At 53.7% G+C, this 20,173-nt stretch overlaps 4 protein-coding genes across 10 annotated transcripts in view; 2 read left to right on the forward strand and 2 right to left on the reverse strand.

The window, feature by feature from the left end:
- Nucleotides 1-5,533, reverse strand: part of COL11A2 (collagen type XI alpha 2 chain) — a 28,374-nt gene extending 22,841 nt beyond the window's left edge. For all 3 annotated transcript variants that reach the window (XM_054569180.1, XM_054569183.1, XM_054569181.1), the window contains exons 1-4: nt 5,232-5,533; nt 1,974-2,123; nt 1,630-1,840; nt 1,008-1,170 (exon numbers count right to left, since the gene is read on the reverse strand). In XM_054569180.1, the coding sequence (XP_054425155.1) occupies nt 1,008-1,170; nt 1,630-1,840; nt 1,974-2,123; nt 5,232-5,313 (606 nt within the window). In that variant the 5' untranslated portion in view covers nt 5,314-5,533. The remainder of the gene's footprint in view (nt 1-1,007; nt 1,171-1,629; nt 1,841-1,973; nt 2,124-5,231) is intronic.
- Nucleotides 5,534-6,698: 1,165 nt separating this feature from the next.
- RXRB (retinoid X receptor beta) lies at nt 6,699-13,486 on the reverse strand. Of its 2 annotated transcripts, none has more exons than XM_054569198.1 (10): nt 13,054-13,486; nt 12,134-12,381; nt 11,475-11,631; nt 10,964-11,143; nt 9,460-9,632; nt 8,944-9,073; nt 8,616-8,748; nt 8,409-8,500; nt 7,978-8,083; nt 6,699-7,845 (listed from the first exon to the last, which is right to left on the reverse strand). In XM_054569198.1, exons 1-10 carry the CDS (start codon nt 13,283-13,285, stop codon nt 7,698-7,700), a joined length of 1,599 nt encoding a protein of 532 aa, XP_054425173.1. In that variant the 5' UTR covers nt 13,286-13,486; the 3' UTR covers nt 6,699-7,697. The 2 variants fall into 2 exon arrangements, with proteins under 2 accessions (XP_054425173.1, XP_054425172.1); XM_054569197.1 differs by having other exon boundaries at nt 8,409-8,512.
- Nucleotides 13,487-13,645: 159 nt separating this feature from the next.
- Nucleotides 13,646-17,446, forward strand: SLC39A7 (solute carrier family 39 member 7). Of its 2 annotated transcripts, XM_054569200.1 has the most exons (8): nt 13,646-13,736; nt 14,044-14,446; nt 14,536-14,704; nt 14,877-14,930; nt 15,065-15,223; nt 15,373-15,513; nt 15,727-15,923; nt 16,545-17,446. In XM_054569200.1, the coding sequence occupies exons 2-8, from the start codon at nt 14,048-14,050 to the stop codon at nt 16,815-16,817; spliced, it is 1,392 nt and encodes a 463-aa protein (XP_054425175.1). In that variant the 5' UTR covers nt 13,646-13,736; nt 14,044-14,047; the 3' UTR covers nt 16,818-17,446. The 2 variants fall into 2 exon arrangements, with proteins under 2 accessions (XP_054425175.1, XP_054425176.1); XM_054569201.1 differs by having other exon boundaries at nt 13,710-14,446.
- A 175-nt stretch (nt 17,447-17,621) lies between these two features.
- On the forward strand, nt 17,622-19,805 carry HSD17B8 (hydroxysteroid 17-beta dehydrogenase 8). 3 transcript variants are annotated; one of them, XM_054569206.1, is made up of 9 exons: nt 17,622-17,695; nt 17,897-18,102; nt 18,202-18,318; nt 18,436-18,528; nt 18,620-18,705; nt 18,818-18,902; nt 19,118-19,160; nt 19,350-19,424; nt 19,618-19,805. In XM_054569206.1, the coding sequence occupies exons 1-9, from the start codon at nt 17,650-17,652 to the stop codon at nt 19,632-19,634; spliced, it is 768 nt and encodes a 255-aa protein (XP_054425181.1). In that variant the 5' UTR covers nt 17,622-17,649; the 3' UTR covers nt 19,635-19,805. The 3 variants fall into 3 exon arrangements, with proteins under 3 accessions (XP_054425181.1, XP_054425180.1, XP_054425183.1); XM_054569205.1 differs by having other exon boundaries at nt 19,350-19,805; XM_054569208.1 differs by lacking the exon at nt 19,118-19,160.
- Nucleotides 19,806-20,173: the final 368 nt, after the last annotated feature.

Raw genomic sequence — 20,173 nt, forward strand, 5'->3', positions numbered from 1 at the left:
GAATTCTCAGAACCTCTAGAAATGAGGGAGGGGGAAGCCACTTCAGAATCCCAATGGCTTTTATTTGTGCCCATATGTGGTGCTCAACAAACCCTGCCTTGTATTGTAGTTTGGGGTATTGTCTCATCTCCAGAGCAGCATGAGGAGCTCTGGAATGATAGAAACCTTAAATTATTCTTCTATTTTCCCTCTGCCATTGTGTAAGCAGGTAGTCAGAAAATGTTAACTTGCTGGGTGGATGGATGAATAGTTGGGTGGATGAGTGCGTGAATAGGAGCTCAAGAGCATGACTGAATGGGAAGTGTGATGGATGGTGAAATGAATGAATGAATGAGTTGATGGGTAGACAGATGGGAGGTACAGAGTAGGTGGAAATATTAGTGGGTAGGTAGGTGGCTGGAAGTGAATATATAGATGAACAAATGGTTGGGTGGAGAGTGGGCATGTGAGGAAATGGGTGTGTGAATGGTGGATGAGTAGTTGTGTGCATCCTTATATGCATGGGTAGATGGGGTGGGCGGGTGGATGAGTGAATAAATGGATGGATGGGTTAAAGAGAATAGATGGGCAGAAGGGCAGATTGATAGATAAGTGGTTTGAAGGAGGGAGTGGCTGAACAGGGGAGGAATGGGCATACGGGTAGAAACAAACCTGAATGTTTGAGCAGGTGGGTGAGTGTGCAACTGGATGGATGGGTAAATGGAGGGCGGGAGTGGGTGAACAGATGAGTGAGTAGGTAGAGAGATGGGTTGAACGGATGGATGCATGGGCAGAATTCTGAAGACAGAATGACAGAATAAGTGGCTGTGGGCAGTCCTGCCATATAAGTGGCCACCATATAAGTGGACACCTAGTTCTCCTACAGAGAAAATTAGCCCTGGCGATAGGAAATATGAGAAGAAAAATAAAGGATTAGGGCATAGGAAGATGGCATGCTGGGGCCAGAGGAGGAATGGACAGAAGATACGGGACAGGACATCACTTCGTTTTCTGATTGCTCTGGTTACCTCAAAGACTTCTTCATCCAGGATACGGGCACCGAAGATGATCACTCCATGGGTGTCCAACACTGGACGAGCACTTCGCGGGAGGGGCCGGGTGACGCGCTTCTTGCAGTCAACAGTGAGGGTGACAGACTGGCCCTTCACAGCCACACTCACACGGTGCCACCTGGTCATGGTGGGAGAGGTTCAAGTGACTGATTGAAGGAAGAAAGTCAACAGAGCTGGGAAGCAGTTGATGAAAGGGTTAAGGCCAATAGTAATAATTGTAGTAGCAGTAATCACAGTAGCTGTCATTTACTGAGTGCTCGCAATGCACCAGGCACCAGGAAATAAGTTTCTCATTTGATTCTCATGATCTATTAACCCCATTTTATAAACAAAGAAATGGAAGTTCAAAAAGTTAAGTAATTTGCCCAAAGTACAGGCTAGTACTACAAGCAAAGATATAAGCTCTAAAGCCCAAACTCTGAGCTACAAGTGACTAAAGTGTGGGCAGCGGTAGGTGAGTTATGGCCTAAATGGTAGGCAGATTTCCTAGTTTAGGGAGTCGGGGTTCTGGGGCAGTGACCAGAGGGGAGCTCCTGAAAGTGCAGGCCAGACAGACCAGAACAGCACACTGACTTACTTGCCATCTGCTAGGCTGAGGCCCCTGAAGACTGGCTGAGCTGCATGTCGAGGCCGGCCAGTCTGATCCTCATACAGGAAGCGGACATGTTGGCCAACCTCCAGGCCCAGCTGCCGGATGCCTTGGGCACTATAGAGGGTCAGGAGGGGAGCCTGGAGGCCAGGGCGGGTCCGGACAACAGTCAACAGAGAGAAATCCTTGGGAAAACCTCCTGGGACCCAAGAGAGACACACAAAGGTGGCACAAAAGGAAAAGAGAACCATAAACTCATTCCCTTCAGGTCTCTGATCTCAAATCCCACCCATGACCTAGCCCAGTTCTCTCTACTCTACCACATCACCCACCTGGGAAGAGCTGGCGGGCGGGTGCGCTGAGCTGAGCAGGTCGGGACACTCGGTAGGCCACATCAGCTGGGCAGAGGCCTCTTGCCCTTCGGACACCATCAGGGAGGGAGGGAAACCTCAGGGCCTGGAGCACATCCACAGGGGGTGTACCTGGGAGAGTCCGTGAGGGTCAGAGGAAGGGACACATGCTCAGGAGGGCCGAGAGAGGGGGCGTTCACAGTCTAGAACTCAGTTTCCTGGGACTCACACTCTGTGGAAGGCAAAGGTCCCCTTTCCATTCCACGATTCTCCAAAATGGATGAGAATCCAGAGTCACAGGTATCCATGCTCACTCCTGCCTCTCTCCCTCCCAGCACCCTGTCATGCTTACTCACTCCCCATTTCTGCCTTATAGACTATGAATCTCTCTATTCTCTTTTTTAATATTTTATTTTATTTTTCATTTTATAGAGAAGAGAAGAGAGGAAGAAAGAGAGGGCAAAAACATCAATTGAGAGAGAAACATCTGCCACTGCCTTCCATCTGTGCCCCTGGAGATGGAACCAGCAACGCAGGCACATGTCCCCACCTGGAGTCAAACCAGGGACCCCCTGGTTCACAGGAGGATGCTCAGCCAACTGAGCCACGCCAGTTGACCAGTTCTCTCTACTGTCTCTTAATATCTCTTTTTCTTTTTTTAAAGATTTTATTTATTTATTTTTAGAGAGAAGGGAGGAGGCAGAGAAAGAGAAGAGAAATATCAATGTGTGGTTGCCTCTTATGCGTCCCCTATGGGGGACCGGGCCCGCAACCTAGGCATGTGCCCTGACTGGGAATCAAACCGGTGACCCTTTGCTTCAGAGTCTAGTGCTCAGTCCACTGAGCCACACCAGCCAGGACTCTCTGTTAATCTCTCTCTCAACTCTCCACACATCTCCCCTTCTTTCTCTCTGTCTCTCTTCCTCTCTTTGTCTCTGTATCTGTTGGTCTTTCTGCCTCCCTGTCTCTTCTGTCTTTTTCCATTTCCCTCACACTCTGCCTGCCTTTTTCGTTTCTTGTCTTTCTCTCACTCTCTCACTCCCTTTCTGTATTTCTTGGTTTCTGGATCTCTGGCATCTGTCCCATGTCTCCAGCACAAACAACATCTGGGCAATCGATCATCCTGGGCACCGGAGGTGCAGGAGGGCCCAGGGGGAACACAGAGACACCTCTATGGGGAAGGGGCTTTAAACGCTGCAGTCCCCATGTTTGGAGAGGTAGGGATAATTCTGACCATGCAGAGGAAGGAGATACTAGAAAGAGCCACCAAGGAGCCTGTGCCCCTACCTTGGGAGATGGGCTGAGGGGCAGGCTAGGGAGAGAACCTGAAGCTGCCACGCAGAGCCACATCAAGTCCAAGGCCCTGAGCCACACATCTGTGGATCCCATCAGAGTCCTTACCCAAAACCTGGGCAAGCTCCCCACGCCTGGAACTTCAACCCTGCCCCACCACCCCTACCACTCAGCATCCACAGATTCAAGACCCAGGCCACCAGCTCTATCCACCTAGGACTTGGCTTCCTAGGGTTCAAGCTCCCAAGAAGACAAAGGTCACCTATCTATTTCTTGCTCCCCACTATACACACTCCTCACACCATCAGCTCCAGATTGGAAAAATTCCAAAGAAAGTTCCTGCAAAACTTTCATAGAAACATGGGGCAGGGCAGGGGCCAGAGCAATCAGGAGAGCAGAGCTGGGTAGGGTGGGTGAGGTGGGAGCAGGGGGGCAGGCAGAGAAAAGGCCCTTTGAATCCAGGAGCCGGGAAACCACGGCCTTGCCCCCACCATCCTACCCCCACCCTAGCCTGGCCCCCGAGTGTGGCAGCTCCACAAACACAACACACAAGGGCTGCTTTGAGAGACAGATGGTAAGTGAGACAGAGATACAGAGACTCACAGAGACCCCAGGCCAAGGAGACCTCAGAGGCACCCACCCTCAACCAAGCCCCGGGAAAGTGCAGTTCCATCCTGCAGATGACTGACCCACAGGCTGCCCACTTGTTTTCCGAACTTAGGCCACTGATATGCCGCACTGCCTCTGGCCTCGATCTGCCCCACAGGTTCCCCACTGGCAGCCCCATCATCCCACCGCCACCACCATTCTACCTCTGGGCCCCAAAATGCCCCATTCATTACTCTTTTGAATTAACCCATTTCCCTACGGAGTACCACCTCTACCAACTCAGTTCCAAAATGGGAGACAGTCATCTCAGCCATCTCCTGGTCTCCATGCTAAAGGGTCTCTTTCCCCCTAAGAAAGACTCCTAGAGTCTAGACATGGCACATTTGTCCCTTGTCCCTAAGCCTCACACTGCTCACAACTTGGAAGTTCTTCCTTCTGTAATTTAATCTAAATCCTTTATGCTGCTGTGCTGACTGTTTTCTCTCCAAAGCAGAGAAGAAATGAATAGTCAAGTTATATGCAAATCAGTTTCCAGGGTTTTCAGGAGGGGTAGGGGCTTGCTCCAGCCTGCCTAGGACCCAGGTGCTCTCAACTCCCTCCCCTCTGACATCAAATCCCCTTTCCTAGGAGCCAGGAATTCTGGATCCTGGGAAAAAGAAGGAAAAGATTGGAGTTGTGAACACCAGGGTCCCAGGAGAGCCCCCGCTAGTCAGAGGGGGAGGGGTGGGGCAGGAATGCAAAGAGTTGGCTCCCACCTCAGACACCTGATCCCGGCCTGTCCAGCGGCCGTCCTGTTGGCAGCCAGCCCCAGGACTCCCCAGAGCCAGCTTCGTGGCAGCATGGAGGGCACAGGGAGGGGGAAGGGGTTCCTGTCTGGGAAGCCAGTGGAACAAATAGTTCAGGCATCCCTTCTTTCTCTATTTACTAGGCTGTGCTTTGATCCACAGATGTTCCCCCTCAGTCCTGAGATACAGACTGAAAGCCCAGAAAACACACACGTACCCCTCACCCATCTACACTGGCATCTGCCCCCACACCCCACTACCAGCTGGACCACACCAGCCCTGGCCATCTTCCGCTCTCCCCACGACCCCAGCATCCAGCCCCACTCATGGCTCTCTAAGGTGAGACTCCACCTTTAGCCTTAGCTGCCCTCCCCTGTCAATTCAAGGACGGAAAGAGATTCCTACCTTGGCTCCAAGGGACCCAAGAATCCTGCCCTCTACCCTGGACCTTTGATAACCTTGTCGGACTGAGAAGCTCCACCTCAGGCATCAGCTGCACCAGAGTACTCAGAGCCCCAGACTGACTCCGAGGAGGCGTAAGGACTCCTCTTACCTGCCCAGGCCGGAGGCCAGCTCAGCCACAGCACCATAGGTACAAGCAGGAGGAGGCGATGGCAGTGGCTGCACCATTGCATGGCTGATGACCAGAGCGCTGGGTCCCAGGGACCCACGGGCGCCGGAGGCAATGAATGTCCCGAGGCAGACAGGAGAGAACAAGCCAACTGTGAGCCTTGGATGCGTGGGTCCCAGGGAGGTCAGAGGCTGTTGGGTGGCGACTGCCCTCAGCGGCCCGGCTCTAAGCAGCGAGGGGCTGTCAGGCTCCCGGCGTAGCTCCCTCCTCGGTGGCCGCAGCTCCTATCTGCTGTGTGTCTCCGGCCACCTCGCGGCCCAGAACCCCCACCCCGCCCCACGCCGCCCGCCCACAACCACTGAGAAGAAAGTCCCCCTCTCAGTCTCCACCTGGGGCGGGAGAGCGGGACAGGACCGCTCCCTCGCTGACCCTCCTCCGACTGTTCTGCCCTGCTCCTTGCACGAACTCAAGGGCCTACATTCCAAGATTCTCTTTTCTGGAACCCCAATCTCTCTTCCTCAGCCCCTTCCTTTTCTAGGACCCAGACGTCCAGTCACAGCCCCCTCCTCCCAGTTCCCTCCCCTTTGGGGGCCCACAGCCCCCTTTCAGCGGAGTCCTGGGCGGGACTTACGAGTACAGTGGGAGGGGAGAGGCAGGCCTGGGGGTCGCTACCCACCCAACACTTCTCAACAATTACTTCCCCCGCCCCGCCCCATATAATTACAGAGCAGCAGGGGAACGGGTATTTATAGACAGGGCTAAGGCAGCGGCCGGAGACCTGAATGGAAGGCCGGAGGCTGCAGGGGGTAAGGGGGGGAGGTGGGGAGGGAAGAGAGGTGGAGAGAGCTTGTGTGGGGGACAGAACGCGGACACAGATAAACAGGGTAATCAGGTCCCAAGGGGTGAAAATGGGGGAGATGAAGTAAGGGAGTCCCGGAACCCAGGTGAAAACGAACCCAGTGGAGAGACCAGGGGACAATCCACGCTGGTTCTGAGAGTCTGGGGAAATGGGGTCACTCAAGGACAAGAGGCCGCCTCCAGGTGGGCAAAGGCTGAGAATGCGGCGGCGCCCAGCCCCCAGTGAGTCCCATGTCGGGCACTGCGCCGGGTCTGCCCGGAGCCCTCAGCTGCCGGTGAGGAGACGCGGGCGAGAAGCGCCACCGCCCACTGTCGCTAGGAGGGCGCTCGCGAACAAGGCGCCTTTGAGAACCTGCCACCCCGCCCCCAGCCTGGCACCCCCTCTTCCCTCGTCCCGACAAAGCGTGCCTTGTGTCCCCCAACCCTGCGGCTGCCCCTCAGCCCCAGGGAACCTCAGCCACAGTGTTGGCATCAAGGAGTACGTCCAGAGGTCCCGACCAACCGGATACCACCCCCAAACACACCCAGCCAGTTGTCTGCCCCCAACAGTCACCTCAGTCCAGAAAACAGCGACTTCGATTTGAAAGCGATTTTATGTGTGTGAAAGAAACCCAGAGGGAAAAGCTGCAGGGCAAAAGTCATGCAGCCCCAGCACCCCATCTCTGCAGGCTGGCCATATCCCCTAAATTCTGTGTCCCCAGCCTACACTGCGTGTGCCCAGGCCTGGGGCAGTGCTCTTCAATCACAGACAGCCCAGGCCACTTCCTCGGGTTAGACAGGAAGAAATGGGAGGAGGGGGTTGAGAAGGCCAGTGCTTCAAGAGCCCCAGGGACAGACGATCTTGGGGCCCTGCCCTTCCCAAACACCACCTCCACCACTGGCATTTCTTAATCAACTCGGGAAGGTACAGTACTTCTTTGAGTCTCACTGTAAGTATCCTCAGAGGAAATTAAAAATAGCAGATAGGTTCCTACATCTCCACCCACCCCTTAACCACCACACCAACACCTTATTTTTCAGTCTGACTTCAAAAAGAAAAGAACTGTGAGATGTGATTTTGGATGGGAGGCAGTGACAGGGCCCCCTTGCTCTTCCAGAGCAGCCCCCGTCTGCCAGGCTTGGTTAGAGGAAAGACTGTCAGAGCCCTATTCCCATGTCCATCAGTTTGGGGGTCCTGCCCCCAATATCCATTCTGGGGGGCATTCCCATATCCAGACAGGAAACTAAGTGAAGCATGATGAGGATGCAAAGTCCTGGAAGCAAGGCCAGTGCTTTGTGCTGGGTGAAGATTACTCCAGGCAGGGGGTGAGAAATCACCCCAAATTATGGCAGAATCCAGATAAATTCAGAGACTCAAGGCCACTGAAGGGAGAGATCCAGCCCTCATAAGGATCTGGGGTCCCCTCTGACTTGGGATGTCAAGCAAACCCCTTGGCATTGATGGACCCATGGAGGTCTCGGTTCTGCCCTATAGTCCTCACCCCACCAGGTCTCTAAAAACAAGGCCCCTCCCCACCCTGCCCCAAGGCTTGGAGTCCCTCTTGGATGTGCACTCCTCAAGCACGGGAAGCACCACGCTTGTGTCTGGGCTCAGGCGAGCTGGTGGGGTGCCTCAAGCATCTCCATGAGAAAGGTGTCAATGGGGGTATCACCAATGAGCTTGAAGAAAAACAGATGCTCTAGACACTTAAGGCCAATGGACCTGAGAGCAGGAAGACGTAGCAGCAGCTTGGCAAACCTGAGGTGGGGGCGAGAGAAGTGGAGTGAGAAGTGGAATCACATGGGCACTGAACACCTCACAGCCCCCTAACCTCCACCCCTGTGGGAGCCTCGGTCCCCACAATTTCTCACCCCCACAGCTCTTCCTCACCGTCCCTGCTGCTCAGGGTACTTCTGTTTGCAGTAGGTCTCCAGGGATGCATACACTTTCTCCCGCAGGACCTCCACCTCACTGGGGTTGGAGAGGCCCTTGGCATCTGGAACAGCAGGGAAGACGGAAGGAAAGGGAAAGCAGCAAATCACATCAGGACAAATGGGGAGATATGGCGCACATGATGTCCCTTTCGGGCCCCATCTAATTACCCTTCTCCAGATGCCTGGTAAGGGAAGCAGGGCACATTGGGTTACAGGATGGGATCAAAAGGGGAATGTAGCAGTGCACGTGGGTTGTTCTGGGTCAACTGGGAGATTTCCAGGCTGAGGATCTTACTGAGGGGGGAGAGCTGGCTAACTTAAGGGTCTCCAAAGAAGAGAAGGCTCCAAGGTTGCCTGGTCTTGAGAGGTGGGATGACATCCTCTTACCTGGATTGAACAGAATGATTGCCCTCAGGCAGCCAAGCTCTGTCTTGTCCATCCTCATGTCACGCATTTTGGACACTAGCTCTGTCAGCACCCTGGAGAGGGACCTGCAGGTCACTCAAAGGTCACAGCTCAGCCAGCCTTGGACACGGACCAGCCTATAGCCCCACCCCCTCTATTTATAGGCCAGCCCAGCGGAGGGCCACTGACCGATCAAAGATGGCTCCCACGCCTGCAGAATGGGCTGAGTTGCGGTGCACGTGAAGACCTGTGGCGAGTAGGATGCCATCTCGGACATCAATGGATCGATGGGAAAAGGAGGCAATGAGGAGTTCATTCCAGCCTGGGGCAGGGGGAGGGCAGCAAGGGTCAGGAGCCAGAGAACAGGCCATGGGATTCAAGCACACCAGGAAAAGACAGAGGTGGTGAGGTCAATGAGCTTGGCTCCCTGAGTATGCAAGTGCGCACTGGGTTCATTGATGGTCATGTGAAAGAGGGGCCAAGGGTCAAGAGGTCAAAGGGATACAAGGTCACTGACCTGCCCGTAGCAGTATGACCTGGTCATCCAGAGGTAAGGAGGAGAAGTGTGGGATCCTCTTTGCCCACTCAACAAGCGTAAATAGCTGTTTGTCAGCTGCCTGACAGATGTTAGTCACAGGGTCATTTGGCTGCAAGGGATGGGAGGTAAGAATTACAGGAGATTTGGGGCTATAATGGGAGTCCCCCCTTGTAAGACACTTTGACACCCCCTTCTACAATGTAGTATTTCTTCAAGCCCCATCTAAACCAATCCCTATAAATTAGGCTTTCCTTCTGGAATTCGTGAAAACATTTATTTGGGACTTGCTTGTGGTTCTGCCAACCAGTGGGTTGCTTTGGGGGTGAGGACAGAGGATACTATGACACCCACCTCAGGTATTTAAGAGACTTGTTTGGCAGCACTTCCAGTCCCAGAGAGCGTTAGAAGATTGTGAGGGGAGGGGAGGGGGAAACAGAAGAGACCTAGGCTCCCACCCCCCATCACAAAGGAGAGTGGATTGACCCCATCACTCACGCTGCTGCTGCTACCCCCAGTTCCCCCAGGACCCTCAACGCCCTGGTCACTCTTCTGTTCCACAGCAAGCTCTGCCTCCAGGATCCTGTCCACAGGCATCTCCTCAGGGGCTCCCCCAGCCCCCTCCCCATCCCCGTCCTTGTCCTTCCCCCGCTGACGCTCCTCCTGTACCGCTGTGGGGGGAGGGAGGAAGAAAAAGTGGAAAGTCAGCAGCCAGCCACGATGAAGTTCTGAAATGTCCTTAGGGCCTTATCAGGGTCTTATGGCCTTTAGGAGGTATTTATAGGAAGTGAGAAAGTCACTACAAATTACAGTGGACTGAGGTCAGACTAGAAGCAGGGGTTATAAAAGGGTACATGAGCCAAGAAGAAGGGAAGGAGAGTGTAAAGAAATGAGGGAGAAAGGTAACATTTAAACTGAGGGCCTACTACATATTAAGAAATGTGCCAAACATATTTTAACATTCACTCTATTATAACAATACTGTAAGCCTCTGTCTTCATTTTATTTTTTAAAATATGTCTATTGATTTTAGAGAGACAGCTAGAAACATCAGTGTGAGAGAGAAACATCAACTGGTTGCCTCCCATATGCACCTCGACCAGGGATTGAACCTGCAACTAGGTACGTGCCCTGATTAGGAATCAAACCTCCAACCTTCTGGTGTACAGGACAATGCTCCAATCAACTGAGCCACCCGGCCATGGCCTTGTCTCCATTTTTAAAGAAGAATTTCAGGTTTGGAGAAGTCAAACTGCTTGCCCAAGTTCACACAATACATGTTAAGTCATATATCTGAATCCAAGTGTGCCTGACTATAAATCTTGTGCTCTTCCGCCTCAACAGAGAAGCAGTATAAGAAGCACTGCCCTAAGTCTTCAGAGATGTGAGTTCTGATCCCAGCTCTGACACTCTTTTGTTGCATGGAACGCCCCAGGCTTGGAACTCTAAGCCTCAGACTCATCTCTAAAATGAAGAATTTGATCAGGGTATCCCCTAAAGTATCTCCCTCAGAATTCCAGAATCAAACTGAAGAAGATAAGGTAAAGAAGAGGGAAGGCAGCCCTGAGGTCTTCAGTAAAATCTGAGGCTTAAGAGAGCGGAATCCCAGAGTTTGGAGGATCAACCACAGATAACAGGGAGACAGAGACGAGGGAGGGAGCCCTGGATCAAAGAGAGGAAGAACTACTCAGCCTGAAAGGGGACACAGAGAAGCCCATCATGGGTAAGGAAAGTTATCCTACTCTCACACCAGAGGAGGCAGAGGTCACAGGTGCAGGCCGGAGGCAGAACCATTAAGAAGGAAATTCAAGGGACCAGATAAGGGTATCAGGGAGAAGACCTGATGAGGAGGGGTGAGAGAAATCAAATATCGCCCTCTGGAGGAGAGACAGAACAGTTTGGCCTTCCTGACAGGGTCCTTAGAGGTTTCCTGAAATCCCTCTTCCTGGCCCCTCCCCTCCCATAGGGTAGACTGGGAACCCTGGATAGGACAGGATCTTACCTTCCCTCTTCATGCCAGTGGCCAAGCACTTCTGATAGCGGCAGTACTGACAGCGGTTCCGCTGGCGCTTGTCCACCGTGCAGTCCTTGTTGTCCCGGCAGGAGTAGGTCAGGTCCTTACGAATGGTTCGCTTGAAGAAGCCTTTGCAACCCTCGCAACTGTAAACCCCATAGTGTTTGCCTACAGGAGGAGGGAAATAGCAGTAACAAGGCTGCATGTAAATCTCTCACCATTAAGTCTCTTGCCAACCTGCCTCCAGCAAACTTAGAACTCTACTCCGCGCTTGCCAAACACATAGCTGGAGAAAGAGGCCATAAGAGGCGGTCCAGTCCCACTCTTCCCTCTGACCACCCCTATCCCAAATCTGAGCTTCAGGTTCTTTAGCTCTCACTGGGCCTCCCCCAGCTCACTTGCTCCAAAGAAACCCCATGAGGCCCTGGGAATCCCACAGAGGATGACAGATGGCCGACTCTCTCTCTCTTCCTCTCTGTTGGTTCTCTGAGCCCCATACCTGAGCTTCGGTCCCCACAGATTGCACATAGTCGTTTGCCAGCTCCAGGGCCACCTGGAGGGGGTGGACAGTGCAGGCCCCGGACCCCTAAGACTGGTGGCTTCACATCTTCGGGGGTGCCAGACCCACCCCCAGGGAGCGACACTGTTGAGTTAATCTGGGATAGGGGAAATATGGAAGTCATGGGGAGACTCGCTAGGAAAGAGCATCTCTCAGAGGTGATGGAAATCATGCCATAACACCTAGGCAGGGCCCTGCATCGCACATCCCAAAGGGAGTTATTACACTGCAGTCCATGTGAAGGGCCAACCCTGGAGCACAACCCAGAGATGAAACATACAATGTTCCCTGAAACTGTGCGACACAGTGACCCTGAAAGGCATATAACTCAGTAGGGCAGATAGGACCAAAAGGGCAGAAAATCACTGACAGATGATAGGAACATTTGGGGTATTTGGTTCCTTTATAGGGTTGGGGAGGAAGCATGCATTGCAAGATCACCTTAGGAAGGACACAGGGTCTCACAAGGACCACACGCTTGCCAGAATTAGAGATCTGGAGGTCAGTGGATCATGGGGAAGTTCACACTAGGATCTGGGGTTGCAAGGAAAACAAGGAAATGAAAGAGGACAGGCAGAACATGAGTAACGGCCTCTCACCTGAGGACTGCTCACAGGCCCGGAAAATCCTGGGGGAGCTGGAGGGGGCAGACCAGGGGACCCCATGGAAGAACTGATGACTGGGAAGGGGGACCCCAGTGGGGGGGGTGGCATTGGGGGTGGGGGTGGAGCCCCAGAGCCTCCAAGGGGTGGAGCCCCTGAAGATGGTAGAGGTGGCCCAGGAGGAGAATGGGGAGGGGCACTTTGGGAGAGATTATTTGGGGAAGAACTGTCTGGGCTTCGGGAGTCTGAAGGAGGGGTACACAGAGGCACAAAGACACACAGACAGGAGAGACAAAAAGAGAAAGTGAGTCTTCGATCATCCAACTGAAGACTTTTTCACATCCTCCACTGCTACCTGCCCCATCTCCTACATCCACCCCGCCCTCCACACTCACCCCCATCCCCAAGTCGAGAGACACCCTGTTGTCATACAACAGTTTAACTCCTAACTGTGGCGACAAGGACGGGGGGTTCACAAAGTAAAGAAGGATAGTTCAGATAAGAACTCCAAGCAGTGTTATCTGGTCACCGCCAGCTAGGCGCCCAAGCCAGTCTTGTGTGGGTGGGGCAACACGTGGGATAAACCCTCTATTCTCATTCCTAAGCATGCAGGAAGGAACCCCTCCTAGGACGCAGGACCTGCCTTCAAACGTCCAGAGTCCTCAAACTCGAGGACTCTCGGCCCAAGCAGGGCAGGAGCGGTGTACAGGCCCTCAGGCGGCCAGAACCAGGAGGGCGGAAGCCTCCCCCCAACCCCGCCCCGCCCCAGGGGCAGGGCGCTGAGGTCCTCGTGAGGAAGGGGACGCGTGTTTATAAACAAGGGGGCGGGAGCGCCAGGGAAAGAGCCCTAAGGGACGGGGGAGGGGTTGCAGATCACACGGTCACCGGTTCGCAAGTCTGTTCGCTGGGGCACTCACCCCGCCCGCAGTCGCCCATCCCGTCCAGTCCAGCCTCCCCCGGCTCCGGTTCCGGCTCCGGGGTTTGTTGTTCTCCGGCTGCCGCCGCCGCCGCTGTGGGATCCAGCCAGGGCCGTCGCCGCCGCCAACGGGACGCGACCCCACAATGCATTTCTTTTCGCACCCCCACCGGCCCACACTGCCCCGCGGCATGCCGCTGGGGGAGGAAGGGCGGGCGAGCAGCCCAAGACATGATTCCTAGCTGAGTGTAGGGATACTGAAGAGGTACCAGAGGTTCCCAAGGGTTGATGAGGGGCTAGCTAAGCACGAAGAAACCCCAGAGAAAAAGACTTTGGCCTGAACCGGGTCAAATTAAGCGCTTCGATCCGCTCTACACCAAAACGGCAGCACCTACGTGGTAGCCATCTTGGTATAGACGGGAAGTCTCTGAACTAGTTCCCACCCCTTCGTTGAGATGAAAACGGAGGAAGCGGTCTCCTCCGGCCTGCTAGCTGGCCTCGCCCACCCTCCCCTCAAATAACCTCCTTGCGCATGCGTACTAGGGCACGGTGGCTTCGCCGCTACCGGAGTGCCGCCATATTGGTAAAGGTATTGGGACCGAGGTAGAACGGAACTTTCAGTTCTCGCGGGAGTTAGGACTGCCACGTCCGAGCAAACGGGGAAAGGAGAGGAACCTGGAGCCGGTGAGAATTCCCCGCTTCCCCCTCTCGTCCTTTCCAGGCTTTTCCCCCCGACCTCGTCATAGAGACGAGGGCCCGGAGAGTCCGTAAAGTGGATGCTTAAAGCTTACAGTGGTATCCCGGGGGCCCTACATCTGGAAGGAGGTTCAGAATAAAAAGAACGAGTCCTGGGAACAATGCGGGTGGGGGCAGAGTGGAATGGGAAAGAGGCCCATAGAAGTGGATGGAGGGCGCGAGCGGAGTAAAGCGGACCCGCACAGGTATGGAGTTGAGGATCAAGTGGAGTCACTGTCTCTGTTCCTCCTGTTAGCGTGATGGCCAGAGGTCTAAGGGCCCCCCTCTGGGTGGCTGTGGGACTGCTGACCTGGGAGGCCTTGGGGCTGCTAGTGGCCGGGCACAGGGGTCATGGTGACCTGCACGAGGACCTGCACGAGGACATCCATGGCCAGAGACATTCACATGAAGATTTCCACCATGGACACAGCCACGCCCACGTCCATGGCCACACTCCTGAGAGCATCTGGTATGGGCATACCCACGGTCACGACCACGGACATTCACATGAGGATTTGCACCATGACCATAGCCATGGCCACTCCCATGAAAGTCTCTACCACAAAGGACATGGACGTGACCATGAGCACAGCCATGGAGGCTATGGGGAGGCTCCAGGCATCAGGCAGGACCTCGACACTGTCTCTCTCTGGGCCTATGTGAGTCCCAAGGACATGGGGGAGAGAGGGACTGGTTCTGGATTGTTGGCATAGCCTGCACACTTGACCCCTTGACTCTCCCTTACTAGGCATTGGGGGCCACAGTGCTGATCTCCGCAGCTCCATTTCTCATTCTTTTCCTTATCCCTGTGGAGTCGAACTCTCCGCGGCACCGGTCTCTGCTCCAGATCTTGCTCAGTTTTGCTTCTGGTGGACTCCTGGGAGATGCCTTCCTGCACCTTATACCTCATGCCTTGGGTAAGTAACTTCAGGTTTCTACCTCAAATCTTAATATATTTTATTCTTTGGGCAAAAGGGTAAAGGGTTCTTTTCCCTTTGTGATCCCTGATCTTCCAATATTTCTGCAGATTCACACCCCTGGGTTCAGGTATTCATTCTCTCACCTGGCCTTTTCTCCCTCTTCTTCCAGAACCTCATTCTCACCACCTTCAAGAGCAGGGGGGTCATGGACACTCCCACAGTGGTGAGGAAGGGGTGGATGGAGACAGGGATTGGGGTGCTGGGGAAGGTCCGTCCCTCCCAATTCTCCTACACTTGAGGGGGAGGGGTTTAGAATCCCCTTAATCTCCCTTAATGTCTCAATGCCTCCATTCCCAGGCCAGGGCCCCATTCTTTCTGTGGGACTGTGGGTCCTCAGTGGAATTGTCACCTTTCTTGTGGTGGAGAAATTTGTGAGACATGTGAAAGGAGAACATGGACACGGTCACAGCCATGGACATAGTCACACACGCGGAAGTCATGGACATGGAACACAGGGTAAGCCCAGGAACAACTTTCCTGAAAGCCACCTTGCCTGTCTCAGAATCCATTCATCTTATGGCCCTTAGGTAGGAGGGGACTTCCTTTCTGAGGACATATCAGGAGGTCTCTGTCCCCTACTCTTACTAATCCTTTTCTTCCCTCAGAGCATTCTTCAAAGGAGAAACAGAACTCAGAGGAAGAAGAAAAGGAAGTAGGGGGATTGAGGAAGCGGAGAGGAGGCAGCACAGGGCCCAAGGATGGGCCAGTGAGACCTCAGAATTCTGAAGAGGGAAAAACAGGTTCAGGTGAGGTCTAGAGTTGGTAATAAGCTTGGGCAGGGGACATCGTCATGAATCACATGGAATATATACTGTGGGTAATGGCTGGTATCTGGAAAACACTGAGGGGCTAGGTGTGATGTGGGCCCTCTTGGGGGGAGATGTGATAATGGCTGATTAGGGCTAGGATGGTGGTGATGAAGCATCTAACTGTTTTGTCTTCATTTTCTCTTGTATAAGACCTGCGTGTATCAGGATACCTGAATCTGGCTGCTGACCTGACACACAACTTCACAGATGGTCTGGCCATTGGTGCTTCGTTTCGAGGGAGTTGGGGATTGGGGATCCTGACCACAATGACTGTCCTACTACATGAAGTGCCCCATGAGGTTGGGGATTTTGCCATCTTGGTCCAGTCTGGCTGCAGCAAAAAGCAGGTTGGCGATGATGTGCACTAAATGTGATTGCCTCCAACCCTTTACCCCCTGCTTAGCCACCCCAAACCCAAGATTGCTTCTCCTTAGTTCCGAACACATCACGCTGTTGCTGATAAGACACCTAGAAATAGGAGGAAATTCTGTTTCCTTTTCCTGTAGCTATTTCTTGAACTGTTGGCCATAAACCCTCTGAATGGTTTACGGGGGTCTTTCATACCACATTCCCCACCCTGGATTATTGAATCAGAAGATCTGTGGAAAGGACCTTTTAAAAAAAAAAAAATTCTCAGCCAAAGATATTTGGAGAGAGAGAAATATCAATGTGAGAAAGAAACATGTATCGGTTGACTCCCGTACATGCCCTGACCAGGGATCAAACCTGCAATCTTTTGGTGTATAGGACAATGCTCCAACCAGTTGAGCTGCCCGACAGGGCTGGAAAGGACCTTTTTGATATCTAAGATTTTTCAGAAAGTGTTTATTCTAGACCCCTGCCCTTTTTTGCCACACTCTTGTTTCCAAAGACACATGTTCTACCTTACATACCTATACCTACCAGGCACACCTAAGTCACTGATAAACTTTAGACATTGATAAGTGCCTCTCTTTTCTACCCACCAGGCAATGTGTCTACAACTACTGACATCAATAGGGGCACTGGCAGGCACAGCCTGTGCCCTTCTGACTGAAGGAGGAGCAGTGGGCAGTGAAGTTGCAGGTGGTACAGGTCCTGGCTGGATTCTGCCATTCACTGCAGGTGGCTTTATCTATGTAGCAACGGTGTCTGTATTGCCTGAGCTGTTGAGGGAGGCATCACCACTGCAGTCACTCCTGGAGGTGCTGGGGCTGCTGGGGGGAGTTGTCATGATGGTGCTGATTGCCCACCTGGAGTGAGAGGTGGAAATAACCACCCCCACCCCAGCCCCAAACCTCTAGCCTTTAAGCCCCCATGTCAGGGGTCTGTGGAGGTTAGGGTCTCTGACCAGGTGCATCTGCCAAAGGAAGTTGTATCCTACAGAAGTGCTTATTTCGGCATGAGGGCAGCAAGGTTTTGGCAGATTTATGGGCCTATAGGGATGAGAATGAGTGGCCAGAGGGACCTTAGTGTTGGGCATGTGCTGACCATGTTGTTGGATTTTCGGGGTAAATGGGGCCATGTGGAAAGCTGGAAGACTAGTGATGGCAGCCTACCCCAAGTCTCGTGCCCCACCTATTCTCTAGAAAGCCAAGCTGCCACACAGATTTCTCCAAGGTCCTCCTCCTCCCTCCCTCCCTCCCCCCCTCCCCTCTCCCCCTCCCTCTGGAGGCTTCAGGGAAGACAAGAGCCCTAAACCGGATGGTGGGGACGGGGGCGGGATGAATATCTATTAAACGTCAATCGTGAGTCCTGATTTGGAAGTGATGGGGGGAGCTTTAGTTACTAATCTCATGGTCTGATTTTTATTTTGTTTCTAATTTTTTATATCGCTGTTTCAATCGCGGGAGTGGGGTGGTGACCGGAAATAAAGGCCTCGAATCTTCCACCCCAAATGCAGCCTGTGTCTTTTTGTGGGGTATGAGGGCTCCGAGTGATAGTGTCTGGCCACGCCCCTGCGGTGGTAGGTCAGCTTGAGCGGAAGGCCACAGATGGCGTATTGGGGCCACAATTGGCTCGGCTTTGCTCTCGCCACGCCCCTCCTGTGTCTGGATTGGCTCTGCTGGGTTGCCTTTTCATGCACAGCCAGCCATGGCGACTCGGCTTCGGCTCAGCTCAGCGGTGGCCCTGGTCACAGGTTGAGGGGGTGTTCTTTCAGGGCAGGGTGGGGTGCCGGAATAATGTCAGGGGTGCGCCCTCGGCTTGTGAAGCCGCTGTGACCTCTGGCCACTGGTCCGAGTTTTAATAACTTTGCGTCCTGTTAACCTCTAACCCCTGCCCATTCTTCCCTGAACACGCCCCCCCCCCCTCCCCGCCGCCGCGTTCTCTCCCACCGCAGGTGCGGGTAGCGGCATCGGCCGAGCAGTCAGTGTGCGCCTGGCCCAAGAGGGGGCTGCAGTGGCCGCTTGTGACCTGGATGGAGCAGCGGCACGGGAGACAGTGCGGCTGCTGGACAGGCCAGGAAGCGAGAAGAAGGCCCACGCTGCCTTCCAGACTGACGTGTCTGAGGCAGGGTCCGCCAGGCGCCTGCTGGAACAAGTGCAGGTGAACGCGAACAACCTCAACCCCTTTAAAGCGCTCTTACTGCCTCCACGGCCCCTGACTATTCGTGGTTTTTTGGTGTGTAACGTCCCTCTTCCATAGGCCTGCTTTACTCGCCCGCCATCTGTTGTTGTGTCCTGTGCGGGTGTTACCAGGGATGAGTTTCTGCTTCACATGTCTGAGGATGACTGGGACAAAGTCATAGCTGTTAACCTCAAGGTGGTGACCTCTGAACCTGTGACTTCTGGCTCTTTTAGCCTGGGAAGGGAGTAGGAGGATGACTGTCACCCCACCTGATCCTTTCTACCTTATTACTCTTCTCCCTGCTCCCCCCAGGGCGTCTTTCTAGTCACTCAGGCTGCAGCCCAAGCCCTGGTGTCCAGTGGTTGTCATGGCTCCATCATCAACATCAGTAGCATCATAGGGAAGGTCAGGTTGAGTTGGAATGAGGACAGGGTATAAGGAGGAGAGCCTCTCCTTTGGACTCCGGATTCATCCCAAATCACTAACTCACCTATAGGTGGGGAACATGGGACAGACAAACTACTCAGCATCCAAGGCCGGAGTGATTGGGCTGACGCAGACTGTAGCCCAGGAGCTCGGAAGGTTAGTCAGATACCTGGGGGTACAGGAGACTTTGCTGGTGCATGTGGGATCTCTGAGGGAGGGGTCATTGTTCAGTTTTCTCCAGAGTCAGCAGCCACTCTCCCTTCCACAGATATGGAATCCGCTGTAACTCTGTCCTTCCTGGGTTCATTACAACACCCATGACCCAAAAAGTGCCACAGAAAGTGCTGGACAAGGTAGGAGGCCATAGGTGGAAGGCTGAGAGCGAATCATTAAGAGACCTAGCCTCTTTGGTGTTGAGAGAGTGAGAGAATGCTGGGGACAGTACCTGGCAAGAAGTAGGTAATCAGTAAGTGCCCAGGGGATGAAGACAGGAAAAAGGATCACAGACTCAGTCTGCAAAAAAATCCATAAAAGAAACTTTCAGCCACATATGACTATTTCCTTACAGGTGACTGCAATGATCCCAATGGGACATTTGGGAAACCCTGAGGGTGAGCACTGAGGAGGAGGCTCTGAGGAGGGCCCTGAAAGCACAGATGCCAAAATCTGTGGTATCTGAGAGGGTCCCACCAGGGTGGATGGTTGGTGTGTGTGTTTGCGGGGAAGGGGGTGTTTCTGGTGGGCTCCTTTGGGTCTATGAGACTGAGTAGGATTCTGCCCTCTCCTCACTATTCCCATAGATGTGGCAGATGTGGTCGCCTTCTTAGCATCTGATGACAGTGGATACATCACCGGGGCCTCAGTGGAAGTCACTGGTATGAGGCCATCCTGGGACGGGAGAGGGCAAGAGAAGTGGAACCCAGATGGCATGTGAAGGCGTATGAGGGGAGCCCGGAGCCACTGAAGAAGGGCAGAAGTTCCCAAAGGCCAGAGACAGAAGAGGGTGGGTGCTCCCCAGCCCATTTGTCTCCACCTATGCAACTGTCCAAATGTTTCTCCCCCTCCCAGGAGGTCTTTTCATCTAACTGCCTCAAGGACCCTGGACTCTGCTCAGTCCCCCACCACTCTGCTGGGCTTCCTGCTGATGAGAACTCTGAGTTCCCAAGCTACAAAAGGGGTGGCAGTGTATGGCTCAAGAATGCTGAATATGGGAGGCAGGGGTGCTTGTGACTGTAATAAATTCCAAATCCTCTTCCCTGCCACCTCCAGTTCTTCTTATGTCCAAGCTCTCAGACCCTTCCCCACTTCCCCCTCCTTTCCCTTTCCCAAAGGATTGTTCCCTTTCACTGCCTTGTCTCCCAGGGCAACCCCTGCCGCCGGGTGTGAGAGAGTGTGTCACTGTGTATTCCTGACACTCCGGGTCTTTTTGGAGGAAGGGGTCTTTGCCCCACCCCCTACCACTAGTACTGCAGCCCCAGTTTCCTCCCTCCAATACGGTGGGTTCTTATGGTCCCCAAGAGTGATTTGTTCATGGTCCTGTCCCAGTGTCCAGTCTGGCCTCAGGAGGAGGTCTTGGAACAGGTGGCACTTCCCCACCCACCCCCTCCTTTCTCTGAGTCCCCCC

This window comes from Pteronotus mesoamericanus, unplaced genomic scaffold (genome assembly GCF_021234165.1).
Source record: "Pteronotus mesoamericanus isolate MK-2021 breed Mesoamerican mustached bat unplaced genomic scaffold, CSHL_Meso_final contig_20, whole genome shotgun sequence".
Lineage (NCBI taxonomy): Eukaryota > Metazoa > Chordata > Mammalia > Chiroptera > Mormoopidae > Pteronotus > Pteronotus mesoamericanus.